General features: G+C 41.9%; 1 protein-coding gene across 1 annotated transcript in view; it reads right to left on the bottom strand.

Annotated features, from left to right (window-relative positions):
- The window catches only part of TGFB2 (transforming growth factor beta 2), a 363,618-nt gene that overhangs the window by 49,015 nt on the left and 295,360 nt on the right, over window positions 1-19,243 (bottom strand). The window contains exon 3 of the mRNA XM_085612937.1: window positions 2,613-2,745. Within this exon, the coding sequence (XP_085469063.1) occupies window positions 2,613-2,745 (133 nt within the window). The remainder of the gene's footprint in view (window positions 1-2,612; window positions 2,746-19,243) is intronic.

Here is a 19,243-nt window from a genome sequence, read left to right as displayed (position 1 = left end):
GATTGTGTTTAAACTACATTTCCCATGAGGCCACGCGCAGTTTTATGCGCATTGTATGTTCTGACAAGAAATGCCCCCATCCACCAAACATGCCGGTCGAATGATTCTGGAGTGGTTCAATCAAGTTTTTTGAAGCAAGTCTTGCAAAATCAAGCATTACCTGCTTGTGCTGGAACTTTGCGGTAACTGACATAATTTGTTCAGGAATTGGGGACGCGTTTGAATTGAGGTCTATGAGGCGCACGATATTTCCACATTGCAAAGGTACATGTTTATCCTTTTAAAAGTAAAAATAAACAGTTGATATGCAACTTGAGCTGCAACAAGTAACCACTGGCGCTCGACTTTTGGTGTCGTTACAGATAAATATTGATGACTTTTTTACTTCAGTTTATACAACAGGTCCCATTGTCCGAATTCAAAGTAGATACAGACTCGCAACTTTGTTGCCATGATGAAGGCGAACTAATGGTTTCAACCAAGTTTTATCAGGTAATTCTTTGTCCAGCAAGTGCCAGATCCTGTTGGAGTGCAGGAGATTTGTTTTTAAATGAAGTCACGTAGATTAGTTACACACCCGTTTTTTGCATCATTTATTTTGCAGAATTTCGTGAAATATCCATGAATAAGAAGCCCTGATGATAGGCACAGTACCTTAAGCCTGTGCTTTGAAACGCGTTGGCATTCTAAAACACTGTGGAACTGTCAAAAATTATACTTTTGCTGTTGAGGGAATCGGACTGAAAAATTAATTCCCCACCTATATGCAGAAAGTAGTTCCCTTTGTTAGGCATTTCCTTGAGTTTTGGTCTAATTGAAAAGCCCCAAGACTTGCCGTGTGTTAAATGAAATGGAGTGAAAAACAACACCTTTTTTTGAATAGTGGTATATAAGTGATGGCACACTCCAATGTTTTGTCCATGAATGTAATTTGTGAATTGTTTAATGTACTTTTTAGTTATGTCATTTGAAATGTATGTGTCTCTTCTTTTCATACTTTCAAATTTCTTGACAAAATATATGAAAATAATCTCAAATGAAATGGTTTAATAAATAACCCAATCAAACAAAAAAAGCATTAGTTTGATTGATGCTACAAAGAGATAATGCAGAAAGTATCGAAGGAGTCAGGTACCCCCCTTTTGTTTTTGATAAACTTTCTAAAAGTGGCATTTTCAGAATTGTGACTTTGACTCTGACTACCAATAAAGAGGGCTTTAATTTACAATTCGTTAGACACCAAACTCAACATTCTTACCTGCTCTCAAGTGAAAGTTGAGAGCTTATTAAATGTAATAATGTAGCACAATGTTAGCCTAAGGGGAGAGGTAGGCCTTGCAGTAGTGAAAAACGAATATAAGAGCTTTTAACTACCAGGACATATAAAAGTTAAAAGTACATGTCCAACTTTTTAAATACATTCCACTCTGCCCTATGGGCTGTTTAGGGCCTACCCTAGGGATGATGTATATGTATTAAAAAGGAAGGTTTAGGCCTGGCTAAAAGTTTATTTTACTAGGTCAAAATGGCAGCTTTAAACTGCACACACAGGCTGCTATGGCTGGCCGGAAACACGTTTAGAAAGGCTTCTTAAGTGGGTGGTAAAATTAGTGCTGCAGGCCACTAATCCCCTCAGTTCTTGTTCCCCAGCATCAATGCTCATGGGTCTTAGGAACACAGCACCAACTTTCAGTGGGAAAACTACCATAGAATGTTCTACTGAAAAATAAAAAATGTATGTGGCAAGATGCGCAACTATATGTCAAAGAAGAGGCACCTTGACAAACAAATATGTCGCCATAGATTTTATTTTTGTTTTTTATATATTAGTACTTTTTGTGAAGTCACATGTCCCATATAGGCAGTTATGTTGAACTGCACCCTCTAGTGCTCTCTTAGCAATGAACATGTCACAGTAGAACTCCATGAATATCTTTAGAGAAGCTTCTGAAAGGCAGTCTCCCCATCTAGGCTGTAACTCTACTGAACCCTCTTATCCCCCTGTTAAAGTGACACTGTTTAGACTGTAGAGGGGCTGTATAGAGGGCCTTGAATGGCACACAGTATATCAATATCAAGACACATTGTTTAGTGCTGACAAATGGCACAATGTTGCAAAAGTGAAATAATTTTTTAATTTGCTATTTATCTAGCAATGTGTTAAAATATGTATAACATGGGGGACCATTTTTACAGTTACAGAAAAGAGGTACCTAAAAAAGAGTTATACTGTGCAATGTCAGTCTAATGAGCATGAATTTGTAGTTCATATCAAATTGTTACTTCTTTCTCATTTTATCTATTTTAAGTTAGGATCAACATACAGGTTTTTGATTTCCTCTCACTTCCCGTTAATTAGCTAAGATGATTTTGAACTTCAAATCATGCTGTATGCAGTACACCAGATGTCTTAATTAATGGTTCATCATATTAAAACATCAGCTCAACATAGGAATGTAGAATGACAACCAATGTTCTCCCCGTGGTTCAATGCTGGAGCTAAATTCCAAACCATGAAACCATCAAGCACTGTGATATGTGTACGAACCAGTACTTCAGTTTGAGAAGAATATACTGATAAGATGCCTGTGGTAGGAAATAGTCCTGTGTACCTCTGTGATGGAGCCATTCCTTGACGGCTTCTGTGACATCGAAGGAGAGCCATTCACCTTCAGCTTGCGTTTTCACCACTTTGCTATCAATGTAGCGTTGTGTAGGTGACGCTAAACCTTTGGATGTTAAAACCTGTGAGGCATAAGCACAAACAAATTTGTTATAATTTGGTCCCAAAAACACCTCAATGATTACATCTTGGCTCTAGAAACGTATTAACATAAAAACATATTTTCGTGAAAATATTTTAGCCCGTCTGCTGAAAAGCAACATATAGATATTTAAAGTTTAACACAATTATAGAGCAATACTTTAAGACGTATATATGAAGACATATATTTATCTAGCTCCTCTGAATTGGTCCTGAATAGCATTTGGAAATAAAAATGCAATGCATCAATAAAAATAGAGACATACACAAATATGAACCACATAAAGCTATGGAAATATGGTATGAGCATGTCAAGCTTACTGTAAGGTCACTGACTGACATAACAGAAGTGGTACTGTTCAGGAAGGACACCTCACTATGGAACTCCAACTGGTGGCCAGCATATCTCAGGCCAACTTCCTGCCCAGCCATCCAAGCCAAGAACCAAGAAATAGTGGTGGAGAGCCAACTCTAGAGGGCCAGCCAAGTCAACACAGTCATCTCCTCCTGTGTCCACACCCTTAAGATCCTCAAACAAATCTTCAAGTGGCTCCTGATCAGTACGCGCTGAACCATCATCCAGGCCCTCATCATCAGCAAACTGGACTACTGCATTGTTCCCTACATCGCTATCCCGGCCCAACTGACCAGAAGACTTCAGACCATGCAAAAATAAGCAGCCAGGCTCACTTTCAGACTGCCACTGTGCGCACACATCACCTCGTAGCTCAGAGATATCCTTTGGTCCCCTAACCCAAAATGTGCATTCTTCAAGCTCCTCACATACACATACAAAGCCCCATACAAGCTAGGTCACTCCTCCCTCAACAGCTGCATTAATGTCCCCTCCTGACCAGAAACCTCTGCTCGGATGGCCTCCTGCTTGCACACATCCCCGGCATTCGCAAAGCCAAAGCGAGTGGTTGTACTTTCCTTACCCCAAAGGCTGTAGCAATCTCCTAATGGACATCACAGTCGCCGCCTCAATCTTTGAATTCCTCAAGAGACTAAAGCATGGCTCTTTACCAAGAGCACAGGCTCAGTCAGCACAGTTCCCTCATTTTGCTCTAGCACTTGGTTACCTTCCAGAGCGACATGCACGCTCCCCAAATAATCATAACATGACAGAATTGATGCTAACCAATCATTACAATTCATTCTCTTAAACATTTTGGTTTGGTAAGTTTATTTGTTTCAGAACTGCAGGCAGGACTGTTTCAAGGTGCTATAGACAGCAATAAAGTTGTGAGGAGTTCACAATCCAAAGAGTGTGACTAGGCATGTCGGTCCATAAAACCAGATGCATGGCTTAAAAGTGCGCTTTCAGTTGTAAAATGGATTTATGCCTGAAAAATGTTGTATACTATGCAAGTCACACTTATGCATGATTCAGAAAGGTGTAAAAGTCAGTGACTTACTCATCCATAGATTACACACATAGACAAACACACACAAACACACATAAACACCTTCACATTCCTGGGCTTTCCAATGGTTGTGGCACAGGAAGGGTTGTGTGGCAAATGCCATTAAATGTAGGAAACACCCATTCAACTTTAACTGAGTGACTATTTACAAACATTTGTAAATATTTGTCCTCTGATCTCCAGAAGCAAATACTGCTGGAAGTGTGAGAAAGCAAATCTTGTTTTATGTGGGTAAAAGGGGGGCAGATAGCAAGAAAAGACATGTTAAGGAAATAATTTTAAAGTGAAAAGGAAAAACAATTTCAAAGTCTGTAATTATTTATATATATATTTTTAGCTCAAAACCTGTGGGTGTAAAATATGCATAGATATGTTCAGTGAAACAGTGTTTTGTAAATAGTAGTGACCTAAAGATGTTTTTCAGACATGCATTCCACATACACAAGTAGGTTTTCTGAGCTTAAACAAGTGTAATTTACACCCATGAGAAAATGTAACCTATGCACAACATCAGCTCCACTTGATTTCGTACATCGGCCTCAATTTGTTCAAACCATCTGCAGTAGTAACACTTCTGACAGTATGGAAAATGGCATAGAATTTCTTAGCGGGCCACCTGACAGAGAAAGCTCTTTTGGTCTCCATGGAATTAAAAGCATAGAGCCTTAAAGATTGGGAACGGGGAGAGTATTTCACGATGGACAAACATTTTCAAATCAAATTGATGAACCCAGTAGCGACTGGCATCTACGGGGAGGCGGGGGTGGGGGGCACACAGGCAAAATATTATACAAAATAAATAAAACTTACCTAACGCAACGTCCTTGCTCCGGACCTCTTCTTTGCAGGAACTCCGACTGGATGCTGGAACTCCCTTGCCCAATCCTGGTGCTGCTCACATGCAGCAAGTGAGCAGCACCCTGATTGGAGGGAATGGCCTCACTCGGCGCTCCATAGTGCACTGGAGACCTGCACTTACTCTCAGCCCAGCTGTCTTGAGACAGCTGAGTTAAGAGGTTTAAAGTGCGCATGTGTGGCTGGCTGTCGCAAGACAGCTGTCCAAAAGGCGTAGGCAGCAATGTTTTCAGACCTCTGGCAAGGTAAAGTTAAATTTACCCTGCATGCCAGCATCAATGAATTCCTGCCATGGGATAGGTCTGCAGATGATGGGTGGTCTGGCAACTGGAAGTCTTGGCTGGAAAACTTAGCATAAAATAATTGTGCTGCCCATTGCCAGGGGTGTGGGCGTAAGGTTTCGGTAGGGAATGTTCGGAGTGCTATAAAAAATATTTGCAATGCAATAGGTCTCGCATTTAAATGCGAAACCTTTTGCATTGCATGGCACGCTGAATGTAAGCAGAGCACGTCGTGCCTGCAGTGAGAGAAGCTAATAAAGCAAATAGTGCTTACAAGACTAAATAACACGTACCGTGGAACAACCGAAGTAAAGGGGCCAGTACCCATGGGAAGTTACTAAAGAAGACAAAGCGGTACTAAGGAGGGACTAACAAGCCTATAAAGGAATCAAAAGTCAGCATTTAGGAAGGACACTGACACAAGCCAATGACAAATATGGGCGGAGAGTGGGCGGGGCTTCTCTTCCATACTCCACCACAGCAGTCTGACTCAAGCTCGACCTAAAAACTGGCTAAAAGCAAAAGTATGTTTTGTTCTCAAAATACACACATTGCCATAGTAGTCCCTAGCACTGAAGGAAACTACCTTATGTGTGGATGTGCTCCTTGTGAACGACCAGAATGCTGTCATTTATAGTGAACTTAGCAAATTTCTGATGTGGGCTGACCCACTGCCCCATGCTGTTTGCTGGAGTGGGAGGAAGAAAAATGCGAATGACGCAGCCAACAAATGAAAAGGCCTGGCTGAAGGCCCCAATAAATGAGTGCATTTTATATACGTAAGTAATATGAAGTAATAAGAACAACATGGGTGAAACAAATTGCAACAAGTGCTCGCAACACCTGAATTTCCTTTCGCTTCAGGCTTTCAGTCAGCCTAGACATTAGGATGGCTTCCTCTGTCAGTCAAATGGAAAACCTAACTTCAAATGAGGTCATTAGTGTGGGACAGGTTTTTTTCCCCCTAATTTGTTTTAAGTTTATAACATCACCAAGATTTAGATCTAAGCAGCAGAATGCTTTACAGGGAATAGTGTTATTGCAGCAGGAGTATTTCCAACTGTACATTGCAATGTATGGTATGTGTTTTCTTGTTAGGATCAGTTTACAGCTGGGACAACACATAGAATAGTTGATTTTTTACAAATTTACATTACCTTAACATAGATTACATGACATATATTTACATTTAAGGCATAGTGAGATGAAGTGATTTGCCCAGAATTACATGTTTTTTTCAGTCCAATGTCATTAGAACCCAGGTCTACAGGCTGAATAGGCATTTAAAAGCATAATGACTGATAATTGCTTATCTTAACTTCAGAATACTTAAGATGAGGGTCGTGTAATACCTACACAAAACTCGAAATTTGATAAACTTCTGGATTACTCTAATCATAAAGTTAGAACCAGCAAAGCTGTATGCAGCGGCAAAGCGCGATCCTAGAATTGCTAGGGCCAAAGTTCCACAATGCACTGCAATTTGATAGAGAAAGCACCATCATTTCGAACAAGCGCGGGAAAGTTGTTGATTATACAGTAATTGCCAGCCACACTGGGACCATAATTCCCAGAAAATAACACATCTTTCAGATTTGACTGCCAAGAGGAAATTGAAGGCTACAATTGAGCAAGCAATGATACCTAGAAAAATAACAAACACCTGCTTGGCACAGCCCCAGCAGAATAATCTATACCATTAGAAAACACACTTTTACAATCTACCCAACAAAAAACAAACACGTGCCATGAGATTACCCAAAATAAAAGGGTGGAACAGACACATATAGGAGAGAAACAAGTATTTATTACGAACAAAGAACACCGAAAATGCAACAGACGGGACAAATGACCATTGTAGCCAATAGTGCAATCAAATCAATGGAGTATGATGCAATTAGATGAATCCACAGACAATATCACAGCAATGAACACTTAAGCAACAGATTTGTACACAAACACATGCATGCATTGGACGGATGTATGCCACAATACTGTGTATTTAATATTAATTTGCAAATATATTGCATTTATGATATTAACCACCAACATAGTGCAAGTTAAGCTTATATAGGGGACTCTAGATTTTCTGAATTTCACATCTAGTTACCTTGATGATATGTTGTTAGTCGATATGATATCTTTGCAAGCTAATATTGAAACCATGGTACAGTAATATAACATTGCTTGCAAACACCATTAAAGCACAGAAGTCTTTACCTACTGCTCCAATGAAGGGGAGCTCCATGGTCTAGTTTACTCTAAAGATTTCCAACAATAGCCCAAGTACCTAAGAACATGAAGTCAATCAGTGCACATATTTTCCTAAGTGACCCATCAGCACTGGCATTCAATATCTAATGAGATTCAATTTCATCAAGTTCTTCAATGACAAACATCTACTTATTCCTCATATAAGCCCCCGAAAATCACTATGCGATGTCAAATACGTGACTTTTATGTATACTTAATTTGACAAGAGTTGTTCTCCACTGTCCAACCTGAAGCATCTGTGCTGTTGGCATGACTTTTTTTGTCAACCATATACTTTTGGTACCATGTTGCATGCATCTGTGGGTGGCTTGGTTTGGCACATTATTTTCTGTTGCCTATGTGATCTATAATTTTTTATTGTTATTGATCTACTGCTCCTGACATTGTTTACTCCTTCCCTTATCAGGAGTGATGCCTTATCCTTTATTCTTTTTTACTTTTGTTGCTATTGATTTTATTTGTCTTTGAACTATTGTAAAGTGCTCTGATACCCACAAGGGTTCACGCTATAAACAACTTTCAAAATAAATAAAGAAAGTGTGGGCTCCTGCTGGCTGGCAGTGCTTAGTCAACGGTATAGTTTTGAATTTCTGGTTGTGAGTGGGATGGTGCTGTTAGGCCTGACTTAGTTGTTTTTTTTGGGGGTGTCAAGGGATGAGTGATGAGACTATTTATGAGTTGTTGAGGAAGTATTTCTGTCCCATCTATATTGCTTTGGAATCTTGTGCAAACATGAGAGTAAATGTCAGCTCTCTCATGTTCTGTTCAAGCTTAATTTATGCAAATTATTGATGAAAAAGTCAGCATGGGGTAGAACATGGATAGAACAAGGTATACGAGTGACTATTCACTCGATTACTGGTTTCACAGCGTGTGATACAATTCTTCACATAATCATAATAGAAACATACACACTTGAACAATACAGAATCAATTATGAATTGTATCACACGCCGTGCAACCAGTAATTAAGTGAATAGTCACTCGTATACCTTGTTCTAGATTTTAGGGGTTGGCCACCTCTGCCTGGTTGGTACGCATACGAGTTGAATTTTACTTTCATTGTCATAAAAGTTCATAATGAATTGGTGTGTGCTAACTTCTTCATCAGTAGAACATGGCCACCCAGGTTATATTCTCCTAGGAATATTTTTTTCCATACCAGTCTCAGAAAAAGGAAGCAAAATAATCATATTCAAAAACGTGCCCAATGCCCTACCATTGTAAACATATTCTGTTAGAAATGGGGTTTCTGGTTGGCTAGGGTGTGCACCTAAGCCAGGCAAAACCCACCACTCTGGTCATGGCAAGGGAGTAACACACCTAGGATAACCCCTGCTCACCCCCTTGATAGCTTGGCAGAGCAGTCAGGCTTATCCCCGACGCAATGTGTACAGCATTTACGTAACACACACTAGGCACACCACAAAAAAGCCTCCACACAAGGCTATATAAAAATATCCTTTGTATTGCACATAAACCATATTAGACCGCAATCACATAAATTACTGTGCCACTAGGCGCTTGTCATGTTTTCACATAGGTTCATAAATCATTTGGCCAATTGAGCCACTTTCATAACATTCCAATTGAGTGCAAACAAATAAACGCTTGTAAGTTGCACATATAATGAAAACATCAAGACGTCATGAAACACCTCATCCCCTAGTATAGCCATAAACACATCTATTACCAGTGGTTATCACACCACTAAGAGCGTCAATTTCCTACTCGGGGGCCCCGTCCCGCGCTTTCCCCTCAATGCCCTTCCAAGAGTAAGGGCTTCCCAGGTAGGTGTCACTCATGCAGCTGCCCGCAATCATGCTGCGCAGATGCTGCCACCAATCTTGCGTGTTCAATTCGCAAGAAAATGGCTCAAGGCCACTCTGGCCCAATGTCGGGACAATCCCCTCATGGGAGACCTTCCCCGGTCTCCATACTCCACTGACATGGCAGTTCAGCCGCTGCAACATTGGCTTCCTCTCGAGGAGACTGTCTCCATCGGGGCAGAGCCTTCCATCTAGCATCCCCAGGCTCTCCACTCCTGTGCAGGGCAAAAGCCTCCGTTGGACCAGGGCCGTCCGCCCTGGCTCTTTGAGCCACGGCTGCCCGAAACCACGTGGTGCAGCCGCTCCGTTTCGTAAAGGGGGTGGCGGCCTGCAGAACATGGAGCAAAGACTTCATCTGCTCTGCTCTCTTCAGCCCGGCCCTCCACCATGGCTGGGCCCTGCCCCTCTGTGACGTGGTCAGTGCTGTGCAACACAGAGGATTTCCCGGGCAGGGATTCGTCGCTGTTTCTGCAGAGTTTGTCAGCCCAAGGCCACGTAGCAGAGCCCCGGCTGCAGCAAGCCAACAACGATGCGAGAACATGGGAGGGAGAGGGAGAACGCTTCTGTTGCTGTAGCTCTCCTCTCCCCTTGCTCAACCAGTGCAGGGGAAAATGCAGCCCTACACAAGCTGCAAGATAACAAAGAGCACCCTTTCCTCGCTTCAGCGGCAGGGGGCAACACAACCTCCCAAAGCACTTACTACGCGCTGCTAGCAAAGAGGGAGGGTTACCCTACCCAGTCCATGGACAACAAGTGGGGTGGCACCAGGCAGAATTAGGCAGCAGGCCAGCACATCAGGGCACTTGCCGAAAAGAGTGGCAGTCCTTCTTGTAGCCCCACAGGCTACTGGTCAGCACAAAAGTAAGAGAATCCTATGGCGGTTCCTCCTTGCAGCCTAACAGTTCCTTCTGGCCAGGTGTAGTCTGAAGAGCCAGCAGCGGCTGGTTTCATGTCCCACGCAGTGTCTGTTTTCATGGGGTCAAAGTCCCTATACTTATAGTCTGAATGTCTTTGTTCTGGGGGCACTTCAAACACTGTATAGAAGTGCACAACACCTCCATTCACATTTCAAGCCCTGGCCCCAGACACACCACAGGGGGGCAGAGACAGCATTGTAGAAAGTAGGCACAGTCCTATTCAGGTGCAGGTGCAACTCCTCCCACCACCCCAAATGCAGACTAGGCTTATTCAGGTGCAAGGGAAACTCGTCACACTACTCTAAATGCAGTCAAGGGACATTCAGCCTAGCGCTGAGTCACCCAGGAAAGGCAGGACACACCTCAACCCCCCTTGTGACTGTCGAGAGTGAATGCACATCCCATCCCTCCTGTCATTTAAATCAGATGGTGAATACACATCCAGGCAGGGCACAAAGACACATAAGCACAGAGAAATACCCACTTCTAAAGGTGGCATTTTTAAAATAGTAATGACAAATCTGCTTTCACCAATAAGCAGGATTTATACCTACTATTGAAAACATACCAAACATGGTCACGCTACCACTCCCATATCAGAAATTACCACTGAAGCACATATCAAGGAATCACCAATGCAAACCTATGAGAGTGCAGCCTCACAGCAGTGTCACTACCAGGACATGCCACACAGTTATGACCCATGTCCTACCTTTTACCTACACAGCAGCCTGCCCATAGGGCTAGCTGGGGACTACCTTAGGGGTGACTTATATGTAGTAAACGGGGAGTTCCAGACACTGCAACCACCTTGCATGCCACGTCACTGTGGCAGTAAACTCCACCCGCATGCCCTGCAGCGGCACGGGCCTCAGACAGATTTGAAAGGCTACTTCGTGGGTGGCGCAAGCAGCACTGCAAGACCACTAGTAGCATTTATGTTATAGGCCCTGGGTATATGGGATACCACTGTACAAGGGACTTACAGGTAAATTAAATATGTCAAACAGGAATAGACCAATCTTCCCAAGTTTACAAGAGAGAGTGCATGCACTTTAGCACTGATCAGCAGTTGTAAGGTGCCCTAAGTCATAAAACCAACAACAACTGGTCAGAACAAATACAGGAGGAAGGCAAAAAGTTCTGAGATGACCCCGCAAAAAGGGCCAAGTCCAACATATGCTATGTCAGTAAAGACAGTTTTCATGTGTGTCGAAAGAGATCGAAGGTTCTCATATGTCAGGTGTGAGCAGTTCACGCCGAGGGAATTTTTGCTCTTTGCTTCTAATGCATACATTTTTTCCTTATGCCATTTTATTTTTGCACTACAAGTGCCAAAAGTAAAAAGAAAATCAGGGCTCAAAATGAAGTCCTTTACTTGAGTGAACCTCCACTACAGCAAACTGGGTTTCATCAATAAAACGAAGCCATACAAAATGTGTATGCCACTTATATTAATTAGCTTGCATGTTCTTCTAGCATAGCATTGAGTTTTAGCAGACATTTAGTGCATTACTTAGTATTGCACTGCTGTCAACTGGGCTCATTTTGTGTGTGACACGATCTGCCAGTAATTCTTTTAGACAGCTGCACTCTACTTCTTGACTACTGTTTGATCATGCTTTGAATGAAGGGCTACTGAAATATTAGAACACAAAGTCAAAGTGCTGTTGACTAAAACTCCAGAAGTGACAGAAAATGACCATCGTCTTATGGCACGGTCGGCAGCTATGTAGCTGTACCATTGCCCACATCGATGTTAAAACGTGTATTGTGGAACATATATCCCTTTCTATTGTAGGAATGTCTGCTACCGGGTGCATGTTGTTTGCATTTCAGTTACAGGCTTCCACAATCTGGATATCCTACTCAGGAATTGTCAAACTCTGTAGTAATCGGCATGGCAGCCATGTGAACCCAAGTCGTATATGACACTTTAAGCCATTTATGGCTTTTTAGCCAGTAATACTATGAATTGTAGGTCCTGTAGTTTCACTTTTCCAATACACAATATGGATTTAAATATTTATGGCCTTATTATGAGTTTAGCAGTGTGGCAGCAGGCCACCATGCCAGCGTCCCTCTGCCACACCACCGAAGCCAGAATGCGACCATCCGCTGGATTCCGACTGGAATCCACGCTGGGCGATCCTGCGGCAGCTGGCCCAGGACGGTGCAGTTCTAAGGCTCATATGTGAGCCTTATCAAGGCACCGTAAATGGGAACACCATTGCACGTTCCTGCAGGGAATGCCCTGCAGGAACTGGGGGTGCATGTAGAAAGGGGGCACACCCTGTGCCCCCCAGCATGCATCCCCTGGTGCAGGGGCACGTTTCCTCTCTGCCACACTTTTCATGGCAGGCTCACCACCATGAAAACTGTGGGAGTGAGGAAACTCCTAATGTTCTTGGTGGTGCTGCAGCAGAACTGCCAGCATATAATGGGCCGTGACCACTCCAGGACTGCCAGGGATCACAGATTCCTGGCAGTAGCAGCAGCCCCATTGTGGTCCGACCACCCGACTTGTTATAGGGCGGTTGGACCACCGGTACAGCAGTAGCCGCACCTCCACCATGAGTTTGGTGGTCCATCGGATCACCAAACTCAAAATAAGGCCCTTAGGTATGAATCTTTGTGAAAGGCTTTTTCTCCTGCTGGTAGAGGGCGGCACTGGAGGAGAACGTGAATGCATGCCAAGCGGACTCTTGTCATGTGTGGCACCCTCAACCAGTCCTGACTTCTTAGCAAAAAGACTTTTGCATTTTTTAGCTTGTAGCTTTGATTTTATCAGTAGTTCAATGAGCCTATAAATCAATGCATACAAAGTATTGCTAGATATGGACTCTGGGCTGGTTAGAGGTGACATACATTAGATGATGCTAGGATTGTTGGCACAGTGGCCAAAGTGACATTTTGCAGCTTTACCTACTGGCAGTGGGGCCAGACATGATGCTCTTAAGGGCAATTTAGTGACCTTTACCTTATCATACACAAGGCACATGCCGACGACTGCCTTGTGGTTGCAATGAACCAAGACGCCCACCAGGAGGTAATTTGAGAACTCTGAATCTATACTTCAATATACCACCCACAGAAGCATATTTCTTTTGCATTATTGTCCTGTTATACAGAGGAGATTTGTAATAGAGAGAGAAAGAGCTAGATTGTTGGCACAGTTTCACTGGGAATTCCTGTGGCTTACCTTCAGGTTCTGTTCCACTGGAGTGTAATGTAATACAGGATCATGAAAGCTGCAAAAGAAGCAGCCGAAGGGGCTCAGATAAGTCGACTGCTCTGAGCTTTAAATCAATAATTCCAGCAGCTCTTGTTTGGAAAAACAAAATTGCAGCTCACCAAGTTCTACGCTAATGCAATCAACCGGGAGCGCGGGTCGCCGCCGCACATCAATCAAAGGCGCATTCACTGGGTAAACATCAAAGAACCAGTGTGAACAGTCAGCGCCTAGCATCACAGAAAGTTTTTTCACGGTCACTAGGATGATTATATACCCTCACTTAAGGACTTAAAAAACACAGGGGAACCTGGTAAACATAACTGCAGTCTCAGAGGAGAGCTTTTACCACCCCCAGGCAATGAAAGAGGTTTGTCTACTGTTGGAATTCAAGGTAAGTGTCTTCAGCTCAATCCACTTTCTTAGTTTATTTCTCTGACCCCTGAAAACTGCAGCTGAAGTCACACACATCAAACGCTGACATTCCCATCACTCAGACACTCTCAAAGCATATTGTTTTCTCTCTCTGATCCCAGAAAAGTGTTGTCTGGAAGAGAAGCTGTTATCAAATGCTTAAACACACTCTCTCTGCAGGCTGCTCCCCTTCACGAGAAAAGTGGCGGTCTAGTCATTATGCCAGCAGCAATAGAAAAGCTCATCAATTCAAATCCTGTTCGCCAACTCACCCGCTCCGAGACCTCATGAACGTGCATTGTCACCCTGTACTGAGACTAATCAGAGCAATGAGCGCTCTAGGTTCAAGCCAAGGTCCTGTTAGTTTGTTTAATCGCAGTCTTTGAAACAGTAAACTGAGTGAGATGCCTCTACCTTCAGTGGCGGCTCCTCCACTAAGGCAGACGAGCGTCGCCCCACTGCTCAAAAATAAAAATAAAATGATAATAACTTATTGTTTTTATCATTTTATTTTTCCTATTGAAGTCATTGGCTCTCGGGGTGGGCGGGGCTGGCCAGAGCAGGGAGAGGAGTTGTTTGCACTCCTCAAGTGCGCATGACTGCTTGGCCGGCCCTCTTGGACCAGCCAAACATTCCTGCACACTTTGCATCTTCCCCACCAGGCTTGCTTTACACAGCCTGGTGATGAACATGCAAAGCCTCCCAGTCCACCTTCTGAGCGCCATGGTTCGGCACTCAGACCAATCACAATGCTGCATTGCAACATTGTGATTGGTTATGGGGAGCCTGGATGCTTCCTGCTGCTTCCTGCAGCCGTCGGAGACAGGACTAAGAGGACGGAGGAGAGGCGGCGGCCGGCCAGCCCAGGAAAGTGTTTTTTTTTTTATTTCCTTCTGGCCTACCACCTCACCACTCCCGATCATTAACAGCCGCTACTGTCTACCTGGAGTTAAACAGAGCCATTTTCAGATAGCCTTTATCTTTATCATCATAGGAATACATTGTTAACTCACTAGTTATGTATTTTTAACTAACACAAACACCACTCCCCCAAAACTGCACAACACATAGTTTCACACAAAAAAGTGCTCCTACGTAAATCTCGCAAGTCGTAGCACGTCCCAAGCAGTAGTTGCTTGGGATGGCCCCAATGATGAAGCATGTCACCTAGGGGCAACCCTGGGTGAGTGAGGGGACTCTAGAAAAGCATTTTTCTTTTCAAAATTGTTGAGGCTCACCAATTTGGTGAACCCACTGTCTGTTGACTTAGGCTAGTTTCTCATGATCCATTATCTATGGATTAATTGAGTGGACTGTTACCTATAAACCAAATTACTTTACCTTCATGTTCTCTCAAACTTGTTTATGCACTTTGATGCCTCTTTCTCCATTCCAATTCCTTTTTTTTTATTTTGCACTGCACTCCAAGATTGAAATAAAAATAAACAGATGTTATTATTATTCTTCTCCTCTATCCTGCGGCTCACCCTGATCTGGATTATTTCAGTAGGTATTTCTGAAGATGATTATTTCTAGATATAAAAGAGCCATAACAACAGAAAAGTCTAAAATGTTTCAGATATTCATGTCAATCAGTCAGGACGTTTTAGGAGTTCACAGGAATTCATTTAAAATACAGCTTTACCTAATAATTTATTACAATGTATTTAGATGAAATTCTTTCGAGAAAGAGCAGCATTCTTCTAGCTTATGAATTAATGTCCTAATGAGCTAGTTATTATATTAACAATATCTAAATTCGGGCTTCTTCTTAGAAGCAATGGGGAAAGATTGGTATCAACCTTGATATTATCATGCACATGTTGAGTTACGATGCTTGCAATATAGGTTGGCACACTCCTCGTTAAGTATACTTAATAACAGAATGCACCTTCTCCACAAAGCCATCTTGTACAGAAAACAATCATGCTAAACAGCTGATTCCCATAACCAAACTCAGGTGGTTGTTAGATGTTTAATGAGATGGGTAGGTGTTGGTGAAAAAAGCATACCCGCCTTCATATTGGCAAATCCAGGGATGGGAATTATCTGTCCCCTATCCCATGTGGGTCATAAAGAGGGCCATAGTGTTTTACAAAGTAAGCACTGCCATGGATCAGCAAAGATGTGCAGAACCCATCGTTGCATTTCATGGGCACTTTATTAATAGGGACCCTGTTGTCATATTAATGGACTGTGAAGGATCCAGATCGATTTAGAGCCCTGTGAACAATAAAAATCAGATTTGAAACTGAGCAGTATTTTGTAAAGAGCAAACTCTCACACCCCAGCTTGGTACCAAAAACACCCCAAACAATGAATTAGTCACCTTTTCTAATGTATTCGGTTCGCAAGATGCCTTGAAACAGGACTCTTGTGGTCATTACTGATTGTTTTTCAAAATAGTTTGATAAAAAGTCTTAAAAATTAAAAGCTGAGTTTCCTTCAAGAGGATTTAAACAAGCACTGGCAAAGCCAACAGGCCCCACTTACGTTAGGTATCGGCTTGTTCAATTTTAGGTTACACAGACCTTAGTGCCAGTGGCCAAATTTTTTGCAATGAAGTGCTTTTTGGCTACATAACATGGCAGCTGGAAAGAAGAACCCGGGGGACTTTGAAAAGAGAATTGGGAAAGTGAATCACTATTTCTGTAATTTCCACATAGCTTCATGAGTATACAATATCAATGCCTGTAAAGTTGTTGAATTTGGTTTAAATATGTGCCACAAAACAGAGCTCTTCATATTTACTCAAATGCTACTGTTTTAAATAATAAAATAAGGATCATATTTTCCTAAACTTGCCCCAATTAGTCTTTGCATTAGTGACAGATGAAAAATGTTCATTATTATGCAACTGAATATTAAACATTTTATGGACCATCAGAAGGATGAAAGGCAGAGTGAAAAATGGGGAACACAGATACTTGCACTTGATGCATTAACCTACTGGGCCTCCAGACCCAGCTACGTCAGATTAACAACTCACAATATAAGTTTAAATACTTTTTACACCCTATTGCACGTGCAGTATTGAAAATGGGCTAATGAGAGTGCTTCCAATAAATCCCTAATAGAGATCTATTTGAGGTGGCCATATACATTATTAGAACTCAATTAAAACGTAAATTTGCTCAGGCGTGTTATCATGTATATTGGCCCTGAGATAGCTGCCACCACTTTCTAGTTGAAGAGCTGACATCCAATCAGACCTCACCATAAGATCCTTGCTTAGGCTCTGCCCAGATAACCCTATTTGCTCTACCTTAAATTTCTCACCAACTACTGACTGGAAATGGAGAGCATTGGAAACATTGTGCCGTAAGCAGCACTACCCATTAGGCTTTGTGGACTTATCCAATCAACAATAAAGTCTGTAACCAGAAGGCTTTCTGAAGTCTGCTCCTTTTCAAAAAAGTAAAATCTCAATTTCCAATATAAATATTGACGTTTTTCTCTGCTAGATAAACCATGAACACAATAGGAATTGGGAAAAGAAAATTATTTCTTTTGACTGTAGGTTTCGACTTAGAAGTGATTCTGATAGCCAAGTCAAGTCAAGTCAAATAAAGCTTTATTCGATTGCTATATCAAACAATCATAAAAGCACATAAAAATAAACACATCAATCATTACATGAAAAGGAATACCAAGCAATCAGAAATAATTATCCACAGTTCATTATAAGATTTTAGACATAATAGCGTTATCACAGTTCCAATTTCCAAGAACAATAAATTAAATAAACTTACATTTCCTTTGACTCAGAACTCGTTTTTAAAAAGTTACAATTCTGAAAACCCTATGCTCATTATCCAAAAGTTGTAATACAATGAGAGCAGGTCGACATTGTCGAAGCCCCAACGATAATACACAAACTTTCCTCACATCAGCATAAAACCTACAAAAAAGAACAACATGTATAGTAGACTGTGCTGAATAGTTATCACAAGGACACATTTGAAGATCTTGAGCCCAGTCATTCATTTTCGGAAAGGTAACAAGTCTGCGGAAGACACCCAACCTAAATCTGTTCAGTAAAAACCTATCATAAACACCTGGTACAAAAATTAAATAGGGATGAATATTAAAAGTAGTCAAAATCAACTGATGGCTACAGGACAGTTGGTTTTGTGACCTCTGATGACATTCTAATAGTGTCCAATAACAAAAGGGCCTATTTTTTTAATTCCTTCCTTGTTATTATCTGAGTAGTTCTTGGATTGGTGAAATATTCTATGCAACCTAAATCATGCAAAAAGTCTCGAACATATCTTACCCATAGAATCTTTAGGGCCCCTTCCAATTTCAGACTATCTGTGAGAATATCTCTATTTAACTTTGTTTCTTCTCTAGTCCAGAGCATAGGAGAATAGGCTCTAGCTTTATTAAATCAGAAATGAAAGGAAGGCCCAACTCAGCATGACATATGTACAATGAAGTACTATTCGGTACAGATAAGATCTATCTTAAAAAAGAGTTTTCCACCCGTTGTATCAGAAGCAAATCACCGAAACCCCAGATCCTTGCCCCATACACTGCGGTGGAGACACACTTTGCTTTGTAGATTTTATTAAGCTCTACTGGTGGTCTCCTTCCCAGTTTTCTTGCAAAGTTGGTAAAAGAGCTAGTTTTTTCACTGAAACTGCTTGTACCCAGGTGTCATTTTGATCAAAGAGAATTCCAAGATATGAAAATCTTTTGGTAACCCCCATTTTCTGTCCTGTCACAAACATATCCTTGGACCTCTTATTACCATGGCCGCACCGCATAATAAAAGTCTTCGAGGTGTTCATTCTTAGACCAAGATCTTTCATAAAATTAGAAAAACTATCTAAAACCCTCTGGAGGCCTATTTGCGTACGGGACATCAATACCGCATCATCCGCATATAGGAGAGCTGGTATTGGACGTCCAGCTACTTGAGGGAAATCTTGATTGTCTTTCAGGACTGCCTCACCCAAACCATTAATATAAAGATTAAAAAGAAATGGGGCCAGGACACATCCTTGTTGGAAATGAGGCCGAGTGCTCACCACTCAAACCACAGTGTACACTTGCCTTGGCATCAGTATAAAAACGCTTAAGAAAATAATTATTCTGTGCATCAACCCCCATAACTTCTAATATTGCCCAGAGTTTGCTGTGCTTCACACAGTCAAAAGCTGCTGTGAGGTCCACAAACGCTAAAAACAACTTCCCTTCTTCGCCCATGTATATTTCCCCACTAAAATTGATCGATTTAAACTC

Source organism: Triturus cristatus, chromosome 6 (genome assembly GCF_964204655.1).
Source record: "Triturus cristatus chromosome 6, aTriCri1.1, whole genome shotgun sequence".
In the NCBI taxonomy this organism is placed as follows: Eukaryota; Metazoa; Chordata; class Amphibia; order Caudata; family Salamandridae; genus Triturus; species Triturus cristatus.
The sequence above is the reverse complement of the archived record's forward strand: the minus strand, read 5'-3'. Positions and strand labels throughout refer to the sequence as shown.